Here is a 26,579-nt window from a genome sequence, read left to right as displayed (position 1 = left end):
TTAATGGATGGTTAGTGTATGTCTGGAAAGGAAAGAAAGAAAGAAAAGATAAAATTATTCAGTTTGTTTTAGTTTAGTAATTTTGTGAGTTTATGTATTGAGTATTATCAGTGCAAAAGTTTCATATTATTTGAGTGAGTGCTCGCCTCAGAAATTCAATGTTATTAACAACATTCCTATGCTAAACCTTTCTTGCCTATGTTGCTACTTAAATAAATATATCTGAAGCAAAGTATTTGTCTTAACTGCTGTTTTTCTGCTTTTTATGTGTAAATAAATGTAGAAATCCTAAATATAAGTAATATATAAATTTTCAATGAAAATTAGTATTCCTGAACAGTGCACCATCTGCAACTTTGAGAATTCTGTAATGTGTGAAGCTTCTGCTTGCTGCCACCAAAAGCTTTAAACATAGTGGCTCAGAGAAAAGAGAGGAATCTCCCTTTATGCAGGAATCCCCAAAGCACCAATGGAGATTTGTGGAGGACAGTGTCAAATGAGTTGCGAAACAGCTGTGACTCTGTGCTGCGGAATTATGCAGACCAGTGAAGAGAAGCGACACTTCATTTGGGGAAATGGATTTCAAGTTCCTCACCATTTGTGGCCAGGTTTTGCCATGCTGTAATGTGGGATGTGGAATTGCATAAAGAAAGGGTTGTACCCAGGACTCTAAAACATCTCTTACATATCAGTTCGCACTACTCTTATTATGTGCACTTTGTTTATGTTAAGTTTGGCTTTAAAGCGAACAGGCACTGTGATCGGTAATTGACCACTGTATTTAGTCGAAATAGGCCCTGCTTATTTACCAGGTATTTTTTTTCTTGCAACAGTGGAAATGATGCAATGAGGCGAACTAAAGCATTGAAAATCTTCATTATTTGTTCTGTGCTAAATAAAGGTCTGGTAGTAAGTCACTGATAGTCTCAGACATTCACTTTGTCTTTCCTTCAGCCAGGTCTGCGCATATTACATTGCTGAGTATTGGTTGCTCTTTGTCTTTTTTCATCTCTGTTTATATGAATTGTTAAATACAGTATTTCACTAGACTAATTAGAAACCACTTTATGAAGTTGATAAATAAAACTCCACTTTAAAAAAAATTGTTTGTAATGGGAAATGAGCTGACATCTTCTGTTGATGCTGGGCAGTGTACAGAATTTGTAATTAGGAGTTGAGCTGACTTAATTTACACACTGTACAAACAAAATTGCAAATATTTGCTGTCATATGTCAGTAATTTGCTGCCAGGATATTTTAGTGCAAAGTCTTCTTGGTGTCTCGAGGTCTGATGAAAGTAGACTGAGCTCTGTTTAAAACTATGCTGGCACGCATATATAGTACCAAATCGTCACTGCATGCATTTGTAGAATGTGTGTATGTTGTAGCAAGTCTGTGCATTGTTGTCAGTGTCCTCTGTGGTGAAGGCTTGTGTCTTCAATATCTGATTGTTTGTATTAGTACAGTAGAATGACACCAGTTACACAGAGCATGAAGTTTTTGTATAAAAGGATTTCCACGAAAATGGATAGTGATCCCTACTACACACAAACAAACACCACAACATGGAAGAGGATGATGCTTTAAAGACTACAGTCTACTTCCTACATATTGGAAATATTTCCACAAAAATGGGCAGAATACTAAGAAAACATAAGGTTAAAGTGATCTTTCATCCATTAAAAATCTCGGCACTTCTCGGATTAATAGTAGGTGACTTAGAGCTGTGCAAAGCAGGTGTTTATAAGATTCTTTGTATGGTAGCTTGCATACAGGATGTTACAAAAAGGTACGGCCAAACTTTCAGGAAACATTCCTCACACACAAATAAAGAAAAGATGTTATGTGGACATGTGTCCAGAAACGCTTAATTTCCATGTTAGAGCTCATTTTAGTTTCGTCAGTATGTACTGTATTTCCTCGATTCACCACCAGTTGGCCCGATTGAAGGAAGGTAATGTTGACTTCAGTGCTTGTGTTGACATGCGACTCATTGCTCTACAGTACTAGCATCAAGCACATCAGTAAGTAGCATCAACAGGTTAGTGTTCATCATGAACGTGGTTTTGCAGTCAGTGCAATGTTTACAAATGTGGAGTTGGCAGATGCACATTTGATGTATGGATTAGCACGGGGTAATAGCTATGGCGCGGTGCGTCTGTATCGAGACAGATTTCCAGAACGAAGGTGTCCCAACAGGAAGATGTTCGAAGCAATTGATCGGTGTCTTAGGGAGCACAGAACATTCCAGCCTATGACTTGCAACTGGGGAAGACCTAGAATGGCAAGGACACCTGCAATGGACGACACAATTCTTCGTGCAGTTGATGATAACCCTAATGTCAGCGTCAGAGAAGTTGCTGCTGTACGAGGTAACGTTGACCACGTCACTGTATGGAGAGTGCTACGGGAGAACCAGTTGTTTCCGTACCATGTACAGCGTGTGCAGGCAGTATCAGCAGCTGATTGGCCTCCATGGGTGCACTTCTGCGAATGGTTCATGCAACAATGTGTCAATCCTCATTTCAGTGCAGATGTTCTCTTTATGGATGAAGCTTCATTCTAACGTGATCAAATTGTAAATTTTCACAATCAACATGTGTGGGCTGACGAGAATCTGCGCACAATTGTGCAATCACGTCATAAACACAGATTTTCTGTGAACGTTTGGGCAGGCATTGTTGGTGGTGTCTGGATTGGACCCCATGTTATTCCACCTATGCTCAATGGAGCACTTTATCATGACTTCATATGGGATACTCTACCTGTGCTGCTAGAACATGTGCCTTTACAAGTACGAAACAACAATGTGGTTCATGCACGATGGAGCTCCTGCACATTTCAGTCCAAGTGTTCGTACGCTTCTCAACAACAGATTCGGTGACCAATGGATTGGTAGAGGCGGACCAATTCCATGGCCTCCACGCTCTCCTGACCTCAACCCTCTTGACTTTCATTTATGGGGGAATTTGAAAGCTTTTGTCTACACAACCCCGGTACCAAATGTAGAGACTATTCGTGCTCGTATTGTGGACGGCTGTGATACAATACGCCATTCTCCAGGGCTGCATCAGCGCATCAGGGATTCCATTCGACGGAGGGTGGATGCATGTATCCTCGCTAATGGAGGACATTTTAACATTTCCTGAAACAAAGTGCTTGGTTGCTGTGTGTTTCCGTTCCATGATTAATGTGATTTGAAGCGAAGTAATAAAATGAGCTCTAACATGGAAATTAAGCATTTCCGGACACATGTCCACATAACATTTTCTTTGTTTGTGTGTGAGGAATGTTTCCTGATAGTTTGGCCGTACCTTTTTGTAACACCCTGTATAGGGCAGATGATGTGCACTATTAGGGAGCAGTGTGAAGACCAGCGGGGTACTCGCCCCCTCTGGGCTACCAAATCCATTACCGCGTAACACTGTGTGTCACTGGTCATTTGCGTGAATAAATGAAACAAAAGTTGTTGCCCATACTTCAAACTTTTGGAACTCTGTTATTGACAAATTAGCAGAAGTATGACTGTCTGAGGCTCATATCAGTTGTGACCATGGTTTTCAGTTAGATAATCTGTGGAATCTTTTTACAGAAAAAATTTGTGCTCTGTAAAACCAGCACTATTCTGTGATTTTATTGTATGAAGATAATCAATCTTGTACCAATGAGGTGAGTGCTCACCACAGAGTGTGGTCACAGTAGCGTACATATTCACAGTAGATAAGAATGTGTTCTAATGGTGTGTGTGCAGTGACAACAGGGTACACTGTGACTCTCCTTGCCCGCTTTCAAACAGGAGAGCTCGTTGTACTTTTGCCAGTATATACCTGAAGACTCTGCATCAAAATTTTGCAGCTGCAAGTTATCGACATTGGACATTTGCCTGAAGTTTCATGAAACCTAATGATTTTTGTATTTATTACGAATTTTGGGTTTTATGTGACACATGAAAGTTTAGCTTCAAGTCACTTATTGCTGTGAATTATCCATTGCTTTGTTAATGGTACAGGATATTATTCACATACAGAGTTTGGGCAAAGTAGGGAGAGTATCCACAGAACTGAGATTTCCTGACATTAAAGCTATATAGCACAGCAGAACTTGAACCTCCAAAACAGCAGCAGAATGGCAGGTAAGGGCATTGCATACAATTTATGGGAAGAGAAATTTTCTCAATCCCTCAAAAGGTGTCAGAGGAGGGCATGTAAGATGAGACCAATTTCCCTCTCATGGAGCAAGTAGTTTTCTGGCAGTTTGATGAGTTATTTTCCAGGAAACACCATTCAACAGGTAATAAGAGAGTGAGATAAAAGGTCCCTGTCCAACAGTGAAGGACTATTTCTTGGGTTAAAAATGCACTTAAACCTCTGCATCATCCATTTTAGTTCCTATTTACGCATACCTTAAAGCATGCCCAGAGTTTGCGATAAAACAAATGAGTGGGGTCCCTCGCATTTACATGTGCCACGGAAGTATCGCAAGACAATGTAGAGTGATGAAAGGATATGCAGGCATTTCAGTTGTCATCTGCTGTGGCTGTGGACAATAAGAAAAGAAGAAAATGGTTATTGCAAATGAAAAAATTATAGACAAGTGGTCAGGAGAGTAGAGGAATCCTGACTTTTCTTTGAAAATGATATTTAGATGAATATACCAAATTCCATTAATGTAAATAAATTGCTATTTTCCGTTGTAAACACCTGACTATATTTATTCAGAAATCCCATCATACCTGCATACTGCACCTATCTGTTAAGCCTACATCCAGATAATGCAGTCTGTTAAAGAAGGCATATTTTCGTTTATATCATTGTTGGGGTAATCTTCAGTCCTTAGATTGGTTTGATGTTGTTCTCCGTGTTTGTCTGTACTGTGCAAGCCTCTTAATCTCTTTGTGACTACCACGAGACACATCTATTAGAGCCTGCTTACTATGTTCAAACCTCGGTCTCTCTATACATTTTTTACCTCTGCCTTCTTACACGGTACAAAGAAAACCGCCTGACCAGCGCATTGTCAGGAGAAGGTCTAGCATACGAGTACGCGAGCAAAAACCTGCAGAAACTGCAGTCAACTGTCTGGCGCATTCTGTGCAGTTGTCTGTTCGTAACTGTTCTGGCACTGTCTACTTGGGGTGATGAGCTTCGTTTTAACAGCGATGTTCTGATGCTACTAGAGGAAGACAATTTTTCACAGAAGTCAGTTTTCAGTGACAAAGCTATGTTCCGTGTGTCTAGAAATGTGTATGGTCATACTGTGCATGTTTGGGGCACAAAACATCCACACGAGGTTTTGGAACACATTTGTATCTCACCTAAAGTTAACATCTTCTGTGCCATGGCCTGTTCAAAAGTTTACGGACCATTTTTCTTCATGGAGAAAATTGTGACTGGTTTTTCATAATTGGACATGCTGCAGTAATGCTTTGTGCCCAATGACAGCAAGACAGTAGAGGTATCGCTTTCAACACCACCATCCTCCTTCAACCATTCTTTCAGCCATTCTTGATTAGCTCAGTGCTGAACTGTATCTACATTTGATCGAATTTGTCTCCCATCGTGAGTCTCTTCTGCAGTGGTCCCCGCAGTCACCAGACTACATGTGATTTCTTCTTATGGAGGAATGTTAAAGATTGTGCGTTTTTGTTTCCACTGCCACTTAATTTGGTAAGGAAGGATAACACTGTTAGACATGGGTTCTATTTCTGATATTAAAGTATGTGCTTCTAGACCATTTTGCCGTGGGAAATTCAAATATGTACGCAAAATATCGTTGTCAGGGATACTTTTTATGTAGTATGTATATATATATATGTATATTCACAACTTATGGCAAACACAGAGACGTTATAGAGAAATACGGGTATGTTGGCGCATCCAGCAGTGGTAGAACATGATAATTTCTTGTGTAACAGCAGGTGGGAAGAATCAAGACATCATTAGGTTATCCCCCGCCACACCTATGTCATTAAGATCACCTGAAACATCTCATTAACCCGAACGGCGACAGCCGTCGCTGACTCGGCAGTAAAGCTTCATGTCTCCTAGGGGCAGGTGCATCGAGTTTACAACAGTGGTGTTAGCCGCAATTTGTGTCAGTCTTAACGAGTGGGTGTTTTGGCTCACAAGTAACTGTCTGTAATAATTCTGAGCAAGGTTGAATTTTTTAGTTCCTGTGTGTAAACTGATTAAGCCTGGTGCTGAAGGTAAAACAACTGCTTGTTTTTACACATCAGCGTTCCTCTAGTTCCCTACTATTAATTTAATACAGGTGTATTAACAAAGTGGTATTTTTAAATTTGCAGAAATGCCACGTTGTCGTGGATGTCGATATAAGCCGGACAACTTCTGCTATATCTGTGGGAAGTTCACTTTTGCCAGAAATAGGAAGAAAATTTCTTCAGTCATAAAGAAAGCATACAAACATTACTTTGGAGTAGAGGTAGGAGACCAAGATAAAGAATGGACACCACATTTCTGTTATGCTACATGTTACTGCAAACTAATTCAGTGGTGGAAAGGTAGAGAGAATGTGGCGTTTACTGTTCCCATGGTGTGGAGGGAGCCTAAGGACCATGTTACTGATTGTTATTTCTGTCTAACAAAAATTCAGGGTTTTACAAACAAAACGTCAAAGAGGCACATTGTTTACCCAGATCTGCCTTCAGCGAGAATGCCAGTGCAGCATTCCGACAACCTTCCAGTACCTTCAAGAGCTCGAGGTCAAATTCCGAGTGACAGTGAAATAAGTAGTACTGAAGAAATCTCAGATGATGATTCTTTATATCGCTGCACAAGTGAGTCATCGCCACATTTGTTAACACAGGCAGATTTAAATGATTTAGTACGTGATCTAGGATTAAGTAAACAAAAGGCGCAGCTGCTTGGTTCAAGATTACAAGCGTATAATCAACTGCACCAAAGTACTAAAATCAGTGTGTTCAGGCACAAAGAACATGCCTTTATTTCTTATTTTTCAATTGACAAGTACTGACATTTTGCAATGATGTTGCTGGTCTGATGAAAGTGCTGAACTTCACTTATATTTCACAGGAGTTGAGACTTTTCGTAGATGCATCGAAAAAAAGTCTGAAGGGTGTTTTGCTCCATAACAGAAATAAAATACCCTCTGTTCCAGTAGCTTACGCTAGTTTGACAAAAGAGAATTACGAATTCGTACAAAGGATGCTATATTCATTAAAATAAAATGAACACAAGTGGAAAATGTGTGCAGATTTCAAGGTAACTGCTATGGTAGTGGGAATGCAACAAGGCTACACAAAGTATGCTTGTTTCCTTTGCGAGTGGGGTAGTCAAGACCGAAATTCTCACTATGTGAAAAAGAAATGGCCTAGGCGAAGATGGAAAGTTGGTGAAATGAATGTACAACGTAAAAGTCTGGTAGCTCTTGCATATATAGTACTTCCACCGCTTCACATCAAACTTGGCCTGATGAAACAATTCGTGAAGGCCATGGATACAACAGGCTGTGGGTTTGCATATCTAGCTACCAAATTCCCCTGCCTTTCAGCTGCAAAAATAAAGGAAGGTGTATTTGTGGGCCCACAAATCAGGGAGCTGCAGAAAGATGCAAATTTTGAAGCATGTTTAACTGATAAAGAAAAAACCGAATGGGACTGTTTCAAGATGGTGTCGGAAAACTTCCTTGGAAGAAGAGGAGCTACTAACTACAAAGCAATGGTGAAGGATATGACCAAAGCATATCAGGATTTAGGGTGCAATATGTCTTTGAAGGTACATATGATGGACTCTCATCTGGACTACTTCAGAGTTGTCGTGACGTATCAGATGAACATGGGGAAAGATTCCATAAAGACATTTCTACCATAGAATGGCGCTATGAAGGGAAGTGGGTACCCTCTATGTTAGCAGATTATTGCTGGAATATCATTCGAGAGAAGAAAGATTCACAATACAAGAGAAAAAAGGGATGTGTATTACAAGGCAGTGCCTCATTGTTTGTCAATTTTCTGTAATTTCTCATGTCAAATAAATGCTTCAAAGTGTATACACAAAGGTTACTGTGTTATATGTTAGATCCCACCCTCCATTAATGAACTTATAACATCATAAAGATATGTATTTGTTTGTCGAATTTCACCTCACGTTTGCTGCACTATATCTGAAACTGAAAAGAGAAATATAATTGTGATTACTCATAAACTATCCATGACAGAAAAAAACCAAAAACAGTTTTCAATTCAGCACTCAAAATACAACTAGGATCACAATATTTTATATGAGAAATAGGAAAAAAGTTTTTTAGAACAGTGTAATTAATACTGACTGTGATATGTTGGGACATGTATGTATAGTGTTTGATGATTGTATTGGTACTTTTACATAAGCCTGTATATAGGCTTGAATTCTGTTCTGTGTAATGTAGGGTAGCAGCACAGGGCCATCAAGTTCGTATAGTACGTGCAACTCCATGGCCTGTTGTGCTCTGAAAACATCATATAGACACTTGAGCCTAAATGTACATCTACAACCGTACATTGCAAACTGCTATGAAGTGCATGGCAGAGAATGCTTCTTATTGTAAGACATATTATCGTTTCTTGTGGTTCCATTTATGTACAGCTTGTGAAAAGAATGACTGGTTACATGCCTCTGTGCATCTGGTATTTAGTCTATAGTCACCGTGGACCCCACAGGAGTAGTATGTTCATAGGTACTGACTTAGTAATAGTTTTTGAAACTTTGTAAGTAGTCATTTGTGGAGTAGCTTGCATTGATCTCAAAGTGTATGCTATGTTTTGGTTTTCAGCATCGCAGTGATGCTCTCCCATGGGTTAAACAAACTTCGGACCATTTATGCTGTCCAGTATCTTCTTTTAGTCACCCTTCACATAGGTCACAAAGATTGGATCAGTATTCTAACGAGGGATGCACAAGTGTTGCACAAGTGTTTTGTAAACAATCTATTTTGTAGATTGATGGTTTTCGCAGTATCCATGTTGCACCACATTGAAAAGGTATTGAGATCTGACTGAATATATATGCAGATTGTTTCAGATAGTATTTCATAATAGGTAATAGCCTGATCTGCAAAAACTCTTAGATTGTTTTTAATAGTCAGGTCATAATAATGATATACATTATGAAATGCAAGCGTCTCCATAGAACACTCTGAGGCACGCCTGAAGTTACTTCTACATCTGTCGATGACTCTCCATTTGAGATCACGTGCTGCATTTTCCCTATACGAAATGCCCAGTCCAGGTACAAATTTCTTTTGATACCCCAAATCATTGTACTTTCATTAATAAGCATTGATTGTTACTGACTCCAACACTTCTTAGAAGTCAAGAAATGCTGTTTCTGCCTGATTGCTTTGATCCACAGCTTCCCGGATGTCACGTGAAAAAACTGCAAGTTTGATTTTACATGACAAATCCTTTTGAAATCAGGCACACAGTCTCCAACTTTGTTGCAGTTAGTAGAGTCTATCCTTGAAATTAAAATTGTATAATATGTATTGTTGCTATAAACCTTCCACTGGTTTCAAAAAATTGTCCGTACAAATTTCCTCAGATGTGAGAGGGTGTCAAATATGGTGCATATTTTGATAGGTAGTACTTCGTGTCCCTCTGTTTTCCAATTGCCAGAACATCTTTGTGGATACGTGCATTGTAGTAGATACAATTATTTTCTATTTTGTAATCTAGAAATCAAAAATAATTTATATGCAGAAAAAATTATGAGTCAAACAGATGGTTGCAGTGGGAAGCAGAAATTGAAGGATGATCTGGTTACTAGAGTAACGGAAGGGGAGGTGGGGGGGGGGGGGGGGGGGGGGGGGGGAGAGAGAGAGAGAGAGAGAGAGAGAGAGTAATACAGCATCATAGTGGCCTCACAAATCGAATATGACTATCCTGTCAGTACAGCTGTCCTATGTAGTAGCACAGGCCCAGAAACTTTATCATTTCTCCTAGTGCCATTCATTTCACAGTTCAGAAGATGGTGTAAATATTAAGAGATTGTAAGGCTGTACTGTTGATATCCTCTGTGCACACCTGAGTTGTACTAGATGAAAAAATAAGAAATCGTGCATAATTGTAAGTCAACCAATAATATGTGGTAGCCACAATCTCTGCACTCACCACAAATACGTGGTTTTTAGTGATTTGCTATGTATTGCTGGGCATGACAAACTTAAATGTAGAAGTGGTTTATTTTTTACAGTGGAAGTACAATATCTGCCAGGGAACTCTAAAAAAATAATAAAATGGAAAATTGAGCAATAGAAAATCCAGGATGGTACGATGACAGTATTATGAAAAGGATATATTGCTACTCACTATATAGCTTAGAAGTTGAGTTGCTGCTAGGCACAGCAAAAAGACTGTCAAACAAGTAACCTTTCAACCAGAAAGGCCCTTTTCTCAATTAGGCAACACACACACACACACACACACACACACACACACACACACACACACACACACACACTGGCTGTGGCTGCCGAGGTCAGGCTGCTAGTAGCAGTGCATGATGAAAATAGCAATTTGGATGGTGGGGGTAAGGAGGATGCTGGGACTGGGAGGGAGAGGGATAGTGGGGTAGGGGTGGAGGATCGTAAAGTGCTGCAGGGGAGACCATACAGGGTAGGCAGGTGGGAGGTTAGGCAGAGGATGGGTCAGGGAACAGTAGGGTGTGTGTGTGGGGGGGGGGGGGGGGGGGGGGGAGAGGTGTCTTTGTTCCTGTCCAACATTCGTAGGTATGGATTAAATAGAAGCTGACAATTACAGGAATCTGAAAAGAAACGTGCATCTAATGGCGTAGTGATTGTCAGAACTCAAGATCTAATGCCAACAGCAATGTGGCAAAAACAATAACTCAGTCTTTTCACAGTCCAGTCACTGAACAGATTGCTCTTGGCACCTAATAGTGCTGTTAGTCATTTAAATATTTGGGTATGATAATCAGATATGGGCATTGAATGTCAAGCTGTCTGGCCATAACACTGTGAAACCATCAGAAATTGTGTAAAAATCATATTAAATTTTACACAAAAAGTGTGTCTGACGTTATGTTACACCTCACTTAACTTACATTTTGTTTTGTTGAACAACATGTGCAGCACTAACAATTTGACAGGCAACATTGTTTCAAACTACTGTCTGTCTTCAGTAATCTGACAATTTGTCATTTCTGTTTTCAGGTAAAGAGCACTGGTACTGTTTCATTGTCTCGTACTTTACAGATCTCAGAAGTCTACTTGGATTGTAATCCAATATGTCACATGCTTAAGAGAGATTCATACATAAGGTGAGTGCTGTGTTTTGATAACACGATTTTCACAAGAATTACCTTGTAGTAGTTGATCACTAAGAAGTAAGTAGTGTGTCATTCCAATGACTATTAACTAATTCTTCTTCTTCTTTCAAAAAGCTAAGTCTTGCCTGTGCACCCATAGTTTTCTGTCTCCAGTAGTCCTCTTGATCTCCACGTATTTTGTAAATAGGATGTTCCGTTCTTTCCTTCACTATGATCTCATCTTGAGAGCTGCTCTGTAAAAGAATATCACGTCTTAATTAAGTATCCAGTGAGTTTTGCTCTGTGCTGGTCTGTAACTTTCAGTCGTTTTTTCTTCTCTGGTATTTCTTCTAGAGCTATGTTATTCATTTTTCTTAAAGTCCAGCTGGTTCTTGTAATTCTCATTTAGGATCTGGTGCTGCCAACAGGTCGCATTTGCCATCTGTAGTAACGTTTTTTTCCTTTAGTAACTTCTAGTTACTTTTTCTTGTTAGAAATCACTTTTTTGGCATTATGAAGTGATTTGGATAGATTGGTAGCGGGGGCAGGGGGGGGGGGGGGGGGTTGGGAGAGCAAAATCAAAGTGGTGTTTCTTCCATGAAACTGGGTGTTACATTTTACATGGAAAAATCAGGGCATTTTTAACCTAGTATTGAAATTGAATTTTATTGAGTTTTATAAATCACAAATAATGAACAAGTTTGTTCTACAAGAAAAAAGCAACTCATTGATGTAGGCATCTTTAACATTCACCTTGTACATAATCCTTCTTTTAAATTATTGCATCATCTAGCTTGGAGAAAATGCTTCTGATTTGATTGTCTCTGTATATAACTTTTTTAGTGATTAGCTGTCGATAATGGAAGACTTCGAACATACAACATTCATTGAGGTTGTATAGGCTTCAATTCATAAAGAATAGGCTATCCAGATGGTTAACACTGGAAACCGTACTGATAAAACAACTTACATTTTCTTCCACCAAAGAGGACTGCTGTAGCTCCGTATACTGGGTACAAACACATTGTTTAGCATCTGAAGAAACCCACAATAGAAGCTGAACTGTCATTTCTTTGCTCCACTGCATGAATTTTTACCCAGTACACTGGAACATTCCAGAAAAAAGAGCCATTGATATGTTGGCTTTACAGTGAAATGAAGAGGCCTTTTCAGGTTATCCGGGAGTAATTTGTAAACCACTAGTACTGTAGATGTGTGAACTGTTAGAAAATATTTTAAAGGAATCCAATTTGCTTCCTCTAAACGACATGTTTTGTGTTGGTGAAATTACAGCAGCTGTTGAGGAGATAGCTGAGAAGAACCACCTACTGTTCTTGATGCATGTTAAGCAGTATTTTACAGAAGCGTGTAAAAACATTATTCGTAAATGTAACCTGGTAGGGCCAAGGACTGCAGCAATTCCAGTTTCTTCATCACATAACAGAACAAGAGCTAAAAAGGCAATTATCTTGTAAGCATGGCAAAAGCATTACCACTGGATATTGATTGTGACCAGCTAATGGTTGAGTGGAATCATCTCCAGTTGGAAACCACTGTAAGTTCAAGTACAGCACAAACTCCAGTTGACAGTTATTGAAAACAAATCTGTAAGACAGGAGAACCAAATTTCCCCATACAAGTAAAGTGGTGAATACATCTCTAGCTCTGCTGCACAGGAATGCTGTGGTTAAAATGGTTTTTCTGCATTGAGAAGTTATCTTACAGAGTACTTGGCATCAGTCTCAGAAAAAACTGTCAACGCAGTGATAACGGTAAAAGATACAATGAAATGGTATGACAACTAGCCAGAAAAAGTACCTGTGACTGAAAGGCTGTTTCTTTTTTTGTGCAGTGTGTATACAAGAAATACTAGAACTACATAGAAAAAGAAAGGAGAAAGGCAAAAGAAAAGGAAAAACAAAAATATGAAGAGGGAAAACAGGAAAAAGGAAGTCAATAAAAACTTGCAACGGAAAAAAGGAGATTTCATCATGTGAAGAAATACTTAAACAAAAACAGTAATAACAGGAAAAATTTATGGCAGCTAATAAGTTGACCTCTGAAGAAAATGAAAGACTTAAGGTTGCCTTACAGAAGCAAGATTTGCCCAGGCCATGTTGACATATGCTCTTCAGGTACAGAAATTAGTTCAAAAATAACGTGCAAATGCTCTCCAGTCTTGAGTTGATTAAAGAAAGTGTTTCAATAACATCATTTTTAAACAAAAACCAAAGAATAGTAAGTGTTAATTTCTCCAGTGCCACTTTCTAAACAATTATGTACTTTTTTATCTTACCTTGCTTTCTGTACATGACTTATGGTATAAAATGTTTAATAATGGTAGGAAGTTTGTAAACCGTACACAACTTTTGTAATTAATGGGTAAATAGTGGCCAATCCACATTTAAAATTTCTGTGCAATACATTGAAATTTGATATTCAGTTTATACAGTGAAAAAAAGCAAAATAAGGATGAAGTATGTTGCTTTTGACAGACTTTAGAATAAAGTTTAAAGAAATGATTTCTTTCTATTTTTACAAATTTAACTTTGATCTTAACCAGTTAGTAGGTAGGGGACATTCTTCTCTATAAAGCAGTGTTATTTTTGAAATACATATTGTCCGGTCATAAAGAAAGTTAGCCACTTTTTTGTTAAGTTTTGTCACTTTTATCACCTTTTTCACATGCAAAAATTATTGGTAGTCCTGAAAACCACATTTCCATAAGCCTGAAGCAGCTTTACCCTGCTTTGCTAATGTCCAGGTTTCACATCTGTATGTCAGAACACTCCATGCAAAGATCTGTACAAATCTTTTCTTAGTGTGGCCACTTACATGTTTATTGAGCAGGAGGTCCTTCTTATTTTGGAAGGCAGTCTTTGTCTGTGCTGTTCTTCCCTTGATTTCCTGAAGACATCTATTGTTTTCCTTCACAATGCTACTGAGATAGTGAAATTTGGTGACTTCCTCAAGTTGCTCACTGTGTCTTTTTATGTCAGTCTTACCTTCACCTCCTTTCTCATCTGTAACCACGACTTTTGTCTTCTTAGTATTTGCTTTTAGTTTTAGTTCTGCTATCTCTTGAGTTAAAACAACAAGCTTTTTATTTATTTCCTTCTCTAAGTCTGCCTCTGCTGCAGTGTCATTTTCAGATCTGATACAGGGAATATGTGTACCATTAATTTTTATTCCAGTGGTATTTTCTTTCATTTTTGTTAGTTCCTTCCTAGTAAAAGTATTAAATAATTAGGTTGAGAGAAGGCGCCTGTGTCACAATCCCTTTTTGATTTTTGCGTCTTCCTTGCTACTATTAATAATCAAGTCCTACTTTATACGTTGCTTTAAATATGTAAAATTTTTGATGGATGTGACAAGAGTGTTCTATAATCTATACAGTCCTCTGAATTTGACCTCTTGGGTAGTGCAATTAGTTCCATCTTTTGTGATGTCAAGTGGGATGATCCTCCCCTCATAACATTTACATACCACAGTAAACAAATTACTTTTGAAGTTGTCATTGCTGTTTGGTAGAAGCTCTGCAGGTATGTCATCTGTACCCATTGCTTTATGTGATTTTAACCTATTTAGTATAAGGAAGAACTCTCCTTTTTTATGACTGATCCTTCATTGTTTTCATAAATTAGCTCTTCATCATCATTATACTCATATCAGCTTCCAATTCCAGCACTACAGTACAGTTCATCAAATCCTCTTTCTACCTGTCGCATATATCTTTACTACTAGCCATTTTAAAATAATGGCATAGACTAAATTAAGTAAAAATACAGTATCTAAGCAATTTCTTTTATAACATTATGTATACCAAGTTGTTTAGCTTCATTTTCCATAGATCATTTGCAAAGTAAATCGTAATGGTGCGGAGCGAGTGTTTTACATTCACATTACAAATTAATTTGTAAATGGGGCCACATGCTGAACATTTATAAGACATGGGTGCTTTCTTTCTTGCTTTATTTTCTTTTATTTTTTAAGAAATGTGTGAGCTAGTAATTCCTATCCACCACTTTTTATATAATACAATTACACAACAATACTGTTTCAGGTTTTCATCTGTCTTTAATTAGCATAATATAGTCATCATTATTGCTGTCAGCATTCTGAATGTTGCAGCTGCACTGTACAAAATGGTTTTCAGAAACACACAAAAATTGTAAATTGACTTTAATTATAAACAAATGCATAATGTGGCCTTGAGGGGAATTTTGCACTGCAATAGTCTGTTCTTGTTGTCTTCAGCCTGAAGGCTAATTTGGTGCAGCTCTCCACTCTGCTCCATCCTGAGTGAGTGTCTTCGTCTCTATTGCAACCTACACCAATTTGAACCTGCTCGCTGTAGTCATCCTTTGGTCTCCCTCTATATTTTGTACCGCTCACTGTAGTAAGTTGACTATTCATTGATGCGTCAGTAAGTGTCCTATCAACTTCTCCCTCATTTTAATTGAATTGTGCCATAAATTTCTTTGTTCTCCAGCTCCATTAGTTATTTGATTTACCCATCTGATTTATCCATCTTCTGTATCACGACACTTCAAAAGCTCTTATTCTCTTGTTGCCAGAGCTGCTTATTGTCCAAGTTTCACTTCTGCTCAAGACTACACAAAAGGAAAATACCTTCAAAAAAGTCATACTGAAACTTAAATGAATATAATATATTAACAGATTCCTCTTCTTCAGAACTACTTTTCTTGATACAACCAATACACATTTATATCGTCCCTACTTTGAACATTGTTACTTTTGTGCCTAAGTAGCAAAACTTGCCTACCACATTTAGTGTCTCATATCCTAATCTAATTCTCTCAATATCACCTGACTTATTTCAACTACTTTACACTACATTTGTTTTATGTGGTTGATATTCAACTTTGAATCAGAACCCGCCAGCCACATTTGGTGTCTCATCTTCTAATCTAATTCTCTCGATACCATCTGACTTAATTTAGCTACTTTCCATTACGTTTGTTTTATGTGGTTAATATTCAACTTTTAATCTCTTTTTAAAGTCACTGTCCACTCTTTTCAACTGACCAAATTCTTTGCTGTCTCAGGCAATTACAATGTCACCAGAAATCCTCAAGGTTTTTATTTTTTTGTACCTGAACTTCAGTTTATTTTCCAGATTTTTCCTTGGTTTCTCCTACTGCTTGCTCAGTCAGTGTACATATTTTAGTAATGTTGAAGATAGGCTGCAAACTCTGTCTCACTCCCTTCTCAACTACTGCTACCTCTTTATCTACATAGATACTCCGCAAGCCATCATACGGTGTGTGGTGGAGACTGTCTATACACCTCTGTATGAGCCCAAATTTCTTGTACCTTATCTTTGTGGTTCTTATGTGCAATGGTTGTTGGCGGCCAAAGAATCATTCAGCAGTCAGCTTCAAATGCCGGTTCTTCCTTTCCCTTGCATTTCCTTCAGTTATCATTCTGTTTAGTTATTATTCAATGGCCACACTTGTTCATCTTCGGGAACTAGTTCACTGATGATCGGGAACTAGTTCACTGGTGATCGGGAACTAGTTCACTGGTGATCATTCCTTTTTGGGAACCATTCGTTTTTATTCCGTCACTGTTCATATGTGGATTTGCGACACATGTTCCCAACAAAACCATTACTTCTGCATGATAAATTCATTGATTACCTAATGTACACATGTTGTTTACATCGATTTCCATACCTGACATTTTTGTCAGAATGCATCACATTAGTCAAGTGATGTGATGGGCCAGCGATTGTAAGCCAGGCAGAGAGAGCCCAGGACAAGCTGAGTGGAAATTATGGAGCCTATTTTTGAGCTGTACCGGACAGTACTAATCATCATTAACTTTTGAGAGAAGTTCATAGTTGTAACAATTGTAGTGCCTTGGTTTTCAGTTTCTTTACAGAAACTCCATTACAGAAAATTATGTATAATTGCACAGGCATTACTAGCATGAAATGACTGGAAGTAAACTATCACCTGTCAAACCAGCATTAATAGTTTTATTTTAAAATTTTTGGGTGTGTAAATTAACTACACATCAAGGGTCATACTCAGTTGGAAGTGAAGATTTATTTGGAAAATTATTGACTTCAGACAAGAGAGCTGAGAAACTGGTTTGTATTGGCAATGGCAGCAACTACGTAAATGTGCTGGAAGATCATCAAAACTTAAGAAGTGAAAGAAATGTGATTTCCTCTTCTCCCTCCCCCCCCCCCCCCCCCCCACCCCCTCCCCAGTTACTTAGAAGATGTTTGCAACTGAAAAAGGTAAGCAGTTTTTGATCAGTTAGTGGTTGAAAAGTGTCAAGGTACATGCATGGAATCAGTCATCAGTTATTAGAGAAAGAGAACTTCTGAGCAATCAAGGGGAACCATTAACAGATGAGAGTAAAATGAATATGCCACTTCAAAAGCCAAAGCTCCATATTTAGTATATATCAGGTTGCCAGTAGTAGAAGAAATAGTCCCATGTGCAGCTTTACAAAAGCTGAAATATTATACATAGTTCCTGTTCCTTGTTCTGTCACCTAAATCTTCTGAATTAAAAATTAGTAACTACACTGAATCTTGAAGTAGAACCAATAAACAAAGATACATAAGAATTTAAGTAGGTATTGATCAATCCCAGAAATTATATTTAAACAGTTTGATTTGAGTGTCAAGTTCCTTAAGACAGATTCTTCACAGTGGCATGTAAATGAAGATGTCAGTGCTCTACAACTAGTTACTAAAGTAAGAATGGTAAATTATCCAATTGAGACAGATCATATAACACTGTAATAAGTAACTTACAAAAAGAAAAATGAGGAATAGAACCTACATATACAAGGATTTGGGGCAGAAAAAGACATTTTATCACAGAATAAGAATGTTTAGAAGAAAATGTGATTTCTCTCTCTCTCTCTCTCTCTCTCTCTCTCTCTCTCTCTCTCTCTCTCTCTCTCTTTTCCCTTCGCATTTGACTCCCTCACTTGATAAATAGCAAGTTTATATGTTGTATTAATAAAGTTAATGCAGCAATACTGTATTAATAATTAACTTGAAAGTAATGAGATTTTTTGCTAAAAAGGTAGTTTTAAACAACATTCGTTGAGATAAACACTTAATAGGATTTTGTACCATTCCACACTTTTTCAAAAGGAGAGGCTCCCTTTCCCCATTTCCTACTGAGTCAGAATCACAAACAGTTTAATATATATGAAACCAGGAGGAGGAGGAGGAGATGATAACTGATACTAGTCTCAAAGACTGCATGTGAAATGAAGAATGAAGCAGAGTAAGCATTAAAAAACTGTGGAAAAAGGAAAAAAGAAAAACTTGCCTTGTCTTAAGTATGTTTTCTTCAGGTGATCAAGATGTTGAAGAAATTATCAGATTTCTTTGTTTGCTGCCTAAAAAACATATATTATGCACAACTTACTTTTTTATAAGTCATACAATATAAAAATGTTGACATGGGACATGAAATGAGTGACTGCCAGAAAAAGAACAAGATTGGCTACAACTGAAGTGAATGGCGAATGACAGTGCTGGGGACAAGACCAGCTGTGATCATTCGCAGAATGAGACTGTTCGCGATGAAAGTGAACGGTGAACCACTTTTTCTTGCAGAAGTCGTTCCTCAGTCCTCCTGTTCACTTTAGAGAACAGTTCCGTTGGACCCATTTGTTCATGGACGACCCACGTCTACGTACAACTGCCTTCTAGTTTCTGTACAAGTTGTATTTTAACCCTGCTACCTTCAGAATTTCAAAGAAGGTATTCCACCCAACATGTTCAAAAGTTTTCTCTCACTCTACAAATGCTGTAAATGCAGGTTTGTGTTCCTTCAACGTATGTTCTAAGATATGTCATGTGTTCCTACATTTTGCCAGCCGCTGTGGCCGAGCAGTTCTAGGTGCTTCGGTCTGGAACTGCATTGCTGCTACGGTCGCAGGTTCGAATCCTGCCTCGGGCATGGATGTGTGTGATGTCTTTAGGTTAATTAGGTTCAAGTAGTTGTAAGTTTAGCAGACTGATGACCTCAGATGTTAGTCCCATAGTGCTTAGAGCCATAGTGTTTTGATAACAGGCCCGTCATACCATAGGTCTAGTACGGCCGTTGGTGAGTAATGTGTGGCCACACTGTTGGCAAACGCAGCATACAGCGCATGCGCAGGAGAGCCACTCTGCAATTTTTTGCAGAGGAAGTTTGAATATTGCACCATCTGTCTATCTGCAAATCATTGCGCATGCGCGATTTCCGCACCTGCGCATTCTTCGCGTGTGTGTTCTAGAAACGGGGTGTTGCCGTGCGGATACCATCAGTCATACCTAGCCACCAGCTAGGTTGAACCACCTGAAGATGTCGGACAGTTTTTCTGAGGGAATACTGTGGAATTTGCACAACATGATCTGGCGGCAAACCCATGAAGACTATTTACAAAGATATTTCTTATTGTGGTAGGATATTATCACGGAATTACAGTCACCAATTTCTCCTCTGATTGCAAAAATATTTTGTTAAGTGTATAGGTGTTCATTTTTTTCCTCGCGCCGTTAGTGTTGAATAATAGAGAATTATTTTGAAGGTAGTTCAGTGAACCCTTTGCCAGACACTTATGTTTGATTTGCTGAGATGCCATGTAGATGAAGAGCAATGTTAAAAATCTATGTGTGAACATGCACTTGGAGAAAGGTATTGAGAAGTGCCATGTAGTGTTAACCACACTGAGATGCAGTAGCATTGTCTCTGCAGGCATTTCAACAAAGGACATGTGAAAGTACTAGTTATAGTGTGAAACACAGTTTAGTTTTGTTACAAATTGTGATTTACAGCAACTGAGGCAGATGTGTGATGTCATGCAACTGTATGGACCAACAGAGGCTGTAAGGTATTTATGGCAGATTCCAATTCATTTTGGATGTAAAGGAAAGTGCTGGTCATAAGCCAAGTGCAAGTTGGCAGTAGACATTGTAGATGGATCATGACAGATTTTCTCACAAAATTGGGGTCTGTGCAAGAATTGGCATTAGAGAAATTGAAATTGATGAGAACAGTCTTAAGTCAGTCATTCCTAAAGATCTGACTACGTGTAAAATTTGGGGCTTCGTAAATTAACTGCCAGACTGAAAGCAACAATGGCAAGGAGAGGTTTGATTGACTCATATGTCTTAGATCCATCATTTCTGCCAATTGTCATGACAGGGAGTGACAGTTGGGCTACCTGTCTGATCAGTAGTCAAGTAGATGACTCTAATACTCCAAGTACACTCTGTCTATGTCAGATTTTGAAAAATATCTGACATTTTGTGACGTCTGAGGACAAATTGGTTTTTGATGACATTTTTCATCTACATTATAACATAACCATAACTGTGGTCTATCTACTGGGGATAATTTTATTGGTGGATAAAGGTATTTTGTTTGTATCTTATTTTGTTTTGTAGTGGCCATCCCTGAATTTTATCTTTCAGTTTCTTATTGACTTTACAAGGGCACACTTTTTTAATGTTGCATGAGCAAGTTCCTGTTTAAAGTTGAAGCACTAAAGAGTTTTTCTGCAGCTTTACACCTTTGCATTGATTTGATGTTAAAAAAAAATACTTGCTCCAATCTCTCAATTTTGGTGGTCGTTTTGTAATTATATAATGACGTTAGTATACTAAGTTTTTATCAGTTTGGAGCAAAAAATTATGTTTTTTGTTTCTTCTTTTCTAGTGCCATCAAGGCAACATTTCCCCGTATTGCAAAATTGGTGAGTGCTCTAAAATTTACATTTAATAGTGTATTTAATTAAAGTAATTGCTTGTAGTGCTTGCTATGTGGTTCAGTGTCATGCATTTATCAAAAGTGGCACTAAATGTAAGTCACCCTAGGGAAAACACTAAAAGAGTCATTTAATACCATGTAATTCTGCTCCTGAATGTGATGACTGTCTGGATTTGATTAGATTGGGCAGCTACATCACACCTGGGTTAAGACACTCACTGAGGATTTGAACACACAATTTCACCAAATTGTGGGTCTGCTGGTGATTGTATTTTACGTACTGCTTCAACATGTCCCGCAGATTCTCTGTGGAGTTCAAGCAAGGTAATTTTACAGGCCAGTCAAGATGTATTAGTGTGGGGGAGTGTATAGAAAACCAGTAACATATTTTTCCAGCCTGATGAACTTTCCTTGAGATATAGTGATGGCAGTACCCTCTTGTAGGTGACTGCAAATGTTCCTCACATACAGTTTCCATCTCACTGTTCTCTTGTTAATAGATTCGGATGGACCTTCATTCATTGCCTGCAGCAATTCCTTCAGATTTGGAAGCGATTTTGATTCACAAGCCATGAAATGTGTCTTCAGTCCCTCTCAGTCGCAATCTTTTTCTGACCACAATTCAGACGTGGTTACATGGGTGCTTGTAGGCTCATCGAGCTGTTCACTGCGAAACACCCACAAGTCCATTAGTGTCACACACTTATGGCAATGTACACAGCCCAGTACTATCCCCCCCCCCCCTCCTCCCCCCTCACATCCTTACATTTACCCACGTTTACATACAATGTACGCTTGAAACCATTTCAAAAAGCAACCCACCATTCAACACTGTTTGACCAGAAGGATTGTCATTGAAGAGGTACCAGTCCTTCGATCACATTTGATTGTGTTAGATTTTTACTCCAGTGTGTTGTCTTTGGTTGCCTCGGTGTTAGCTTGTAGCAAGAGGTTTTTGTAAAATCTGGGAGACATCAAACATTTTTAAGAGTACTTGGATGTTAGCATGTTGTTCTGTCAGTACTGAACACACATCTGTTTAAGAAAACAACCGCTTTTGTAGTAGAAGTAGAGGAACCTAGTGGGAGGACCCAGCACTAACAACCTTCTACTCATAGAAAGGAGTTGTCATTGCTTTTAACTTTCCCCATGTATCCCAGAAACTAAATGCTCACCAAGAGGCGTACCCCCTCCCTCCTCCCCCTCTTCCCTACCCCCACTCCCAAACCCCTTCCCCCTCCCTACCCCCCCTCGACACACACACACACACACACACACACACACACACACACACACACACACACACACAGTTCATTTGTTGTTGAAAACATCCTTTTTACGTGATACATTGCTCCTAATTCAGAACAATTTCCTTCATCTGTCACCTGAACATGTTTCCTGTACACTCACTTGTATCCTAGATCTTTCTCTGTTGATGAAACAATAATTAACTTCCAGAAGCTCTTGTTTTTTGTATAAGACTTTTTTTTTTTTACAACTATTGCTAAATATATGCTCCTTTATGTCTGGAAAACCCCACTAACAAAGTGTCTGGTGAATTGGTGTTTGATTTTCATTGGCTATTTTGGTAAATAATAATTAAGGTCATTCCATATGGACAGAAAGTGATGGCACCTGCATTGTAGTCTCTTGGACACAAATGGAATTTACTGGCAGTGACAAATACAACACACATGCTCACTATGGAGCAATCCAACTAAAAGCTATGTGAAGGAAAGAACATACGGAAGGAATCACATCAGCGATGTCAGTGTTCATGGATTGCATAATGACGCCTGAAGTTTTTTGGTGAAGTTGTAGTTCCAGTTCTATGGTAGAAATGGGAGGAAGACAAACTCCAAATTTAGACAAGTGAAATTAAGTTTTTAAAAGCCTTACTTGGAGATAGAGAAAGTTTGATATTAGATAAGGGCAGAAAGTTGGATATTAGATAAGAGCCTTACAGTGGACTACTATTTACTAAATTAAAAATTATCAACATAAGGTGGTGTGAACATCATCGTGGGTACGTGTTTATAAATTACCAGCAAGAGCCATGAATTATGCTACAAATTAAGAAAACGTTATGCAGGAAGGAAAAGGACATGTGACAGAGATTTATAAGTTGTCTCTGCTATTTTTGTCTTCAAAATCTGTAATAATGTAACATATTTTATTTTGCCAATGATGTTATAATTTCTAGCTACACATTTTGCAAATACTAGTGTTTTCTGTTATATGGTGCCAGCAGGATAGTGTTTGATTATGTGACCAATATCAACTTGCATATTGAATGATGAAAGACATAGAGTTTTTGAATACAGAAGCTGAAATGCTAATTCTTATTTATTTTGTTTTTTGGAGTTACTTTAGTGGATATAGATAGAAATGCAAATGCCATTACCTGATTCAAATTGATGCAGCTAACACATTGCTACAGAGACAGAACCAAATAGTGGGAGAATGTGAATATGTTCAATGCTTTGGAGGAGGTATTAATAAAGCTCTTATGTGTGCACCTCCCCCCCTCCCCTCCCCCCCTTTTCATGTTATTCTGAGCCCATTACTATTCTTCCACTGTTAATGATTTCCAGTTTTGTTTGAATTAGTAGGCAGTTTCACATTTTTTTTGGGAAGGGGGGGGGGGGTGATACAAGTATTGTTGCCAAGCCAAATAATGATGCACATAAATAAAACTTTTTTGTGGGATACATTTACTGGATTGACAGCAGTGATCTTGCACTGAAGTTTGTGAAACACAGCTCAGTCAGACACTTGATTTTCTCCTAGATTATTTGAAACATGAACATCCTTCATTTTCAGTGCATGAGTGCAACTAGAGAGAGGAAATTTAGACCCTATGTAGTTTGAAAATGCTCAACAAAAACCACAATAATAAAACACACACACACACACACACACACACACACACACACACACACAAAATTCATACAAATGCAGCTCTCACACACATGATCACTGTCTTTGGCAAGCCCACATTTTGTCTACTCATAGAATCATAGTATAAAGAGTAACACTTGCCAGAATAGACTAGTTAATTCTACACAAAACCTGACCTCCATTATCCATAGTAAATCAAACAGAGGAACATGGGTGGAGAGAGAGAGAGAGAGAGAGAGAGAGAGAGAGAGAGAGAGAGAGAGCTGAATTCCTAAGTTATTGTACACACTGATCTATTGTTTATAGTCTCTTGTGATAAGGAATTTTTCTTCACGAGTTTGTTAGTGACCTCTTGATACTTTTTGTTTGGTCAGCACTTAGTTTGGAATGCACTGGGTCAGATAATAAACACTGCCAGCTTTGAACATAATCCTGCTTGTCCAACACAGTTACAGCATTGCCCTATTCCATGGGTAAGTGAATGATATCAAGGTCCACCCAGAGTGTGAATCCAAAGCAGCCCTCTCAGCCTCTTAGGCGAATCTGCTTCTGCCGACATACTGCAGGCTTCTCGCCTAACCTCCTCAGAACAGTCTGAAGGTTGCATAAAATCAGCCTGCTCAAGAGAATTAACCTCATTCAAAAACAGATCTCCCGTGCCTTATCTTTCCAGTCACCCACCACCTCCCAATGTCCCACTGTCTAGCCACAGAGGAGCATTCCTCTTGTTACTCAGTACCGCTTAGGACTGGAGCAACTGAATTACATTCTCTACCAGATTTTTTACTACCTCTCATTGTGCCCTGAAAAGAGGAATATCCTGCACACAGTCCTTCTCAGCCCTCTCAATGTGGTATTCTGCTGCTCACCAAACCTACACAATAGGCTCGTACATCCCTACATAACCCCTGCTTCTAGCTCCTTGTGCCTTGTGGGTCATATCCCTGTAATAGACCGAGGTGCAAGACCTGTCCCATACATTCTCCTACCACCATCTACGGCAATGTGGCCACAAGCATCACCTGTCCCATCAAAGGCAGGGCTACATGTGAAACCAGTCTACTGATTTACAAGCTAAGCTACAACAACTGTTCTACATTCCCCCCTGGAAGCTCATCACTCTTTGGTGAGTTTTTCTCTTCCATGCTGCTTGTCTATCCTCTTGCTGTTCTTTCCCCTTCCCTTGCGGAAAAAGTCTGAGCTGTTTTTGGAAATTATTCTACATTTTCAGTAGTCAGTATCAGAATATTCTCCATTGTTTTTTGTTTGTTTTTTCTTTCTTCGTTCATCTTCTCCTATCCTTCCTCCACTTCGACGATTGAGGTTCCTGTTTTCCTCCTCCTTCCCTGTGTGTTCCTGCGTGTGGCGTGTAACAGGTGACTGGAAATGCGTAATTCCCAGCCCAGGGTCAACAAATAGGATTTGCACTTACATTGCCTGAGCTGCTATGTTCTGAAATTGCCGATTGGTCCCTCTGTCAGGTATTCAGGTCCCCCTTCTGAAGGGGGTCGCGAGTTGGAAGAAGCACACCATCGGAGATGCTGGCAGTTGTGGGGGATTTTCTCACAGAGAGCCAATCATCTTGACAATCAACTGCTATGAAACGTAAACGGAATGAGGCTAATGATTCGAAGTTCCTCCCAGCTGCACCGTGGTTCCTTGTGGTTTCACGTACTGAAGACGGTCAGTTCGTCGTAGTGGTAAATCAGTTTATTATTCAGAGAGATGTTGGTGCAACTGCTGGCACTGTGAAATCCTGCTCTCGTTTATGCAATGGAACTTTGCTGTTGGAGGGTATTTCTGATTCTCAAGCATAACAACTGCTTGCAGCTTCGCTCCCCCACGGCTATCATGTTCATGCCAAGGCCCATCAAATGCTAAATTCTTCACTTGTTATTTACACGAGTCTGCTCGATGGTCTGACCAAGGCAGAAAACCAAATGTACCTCTATGATCAGTGTGTCATGGCAGTCCATCAGGTGATGAAAAAAAGTAGGTGTCTCTTTAGTTCTCACGTGCACTCTCTTTCCCACTTTTGATAGAAATATTCTTCTGTTAAAGATGAAAGAAGGTTATGAAGTTATCACAGTCAGACCGTGTATTCTGAACCCGATGCGCTGCTACCAGTGTCGGGAGTCCTGTCAATACCCAGCCAAATGTGTGACCTGTAGTACAGAGGGCGATTGCCTGCCTTCTCCTCCCCACTGCATCAACTGCAGCGGCAATCGTGCCGCCTCCTCCTGCTATTGTGTTGTGTATCTCAATGAACGGACTGTCCAGTAGATCCAGGTGCAGGAAGAAGTACCTTACCAGGTTGCTCGCAGGTTGTCGGCTAGTCGCATATGCTGCACTCTACTATCTGGCACCTACAGTAATGTTCTTGCTACATGTTGCTCCACGAAGAATATGGCCACACAGACATGTGACATCAAATTTAGCACTGTTTTCGTGAATTCACCCAGTATCGTGGTAGCGTTCCCATCTCCTCCTCCAACTGTGCAACATGCTACCAAACTGTCACCTCATAGGGTGAAGTCACCAGCTACACAACTGGCAGGCCGGAAAGAACAGAAGGAATGCTCACATGAAGACTTCCTATGTCCCTCGAGCCAACAACATCTGAGTCTACTTCTGCCAACAG

General features: G+C 39.1%; 1 protein-coding gene across 1 annotated transcript in view; it reads left to right on the top strand.

Moving 5' to 3' along the window:
* The window catches only part of LOC126291657 (nuclear RNA export factor 1-like), a 143,115-nt gene that overhangs the window by 70,363 nt on the left and 46,173 nt on the right, over window positions 1–26,579 (top strand). Inside the window, exons 9-10 of the mRNA XM_049985230.1 lie at window positions 11,188–11,294; window positions 20,987–21,023. Coding sequence (XP_049841187.1) covers window positions 11,188–11,294; window positions 20,987–21,023 — 144 coding nt within the window. The remainder of the gene's footprint in view (window positions 1–11,187; window positions 11,295–20,986; window positions 21,024–26,579) is intronic.

Source organism: Schistocerca gregaria, chromosome 9 (assembly GCF_023897955.1).
Source record: "Schistocerca gregaria isolate iqSchGreg1 chromosome 9, iqSchGreg1.2, whole genome shotgun sequence".
Taxonomy (NCBI): Eukaryota; Metazoa; Arthropoda; class Insecta; order Orthoptera; family Acrididae; genus Schistocerca; species Schistocerca gregaria.
This window is presented reverse-complemented; position numbering and strand designations above follow the sequence as displayed.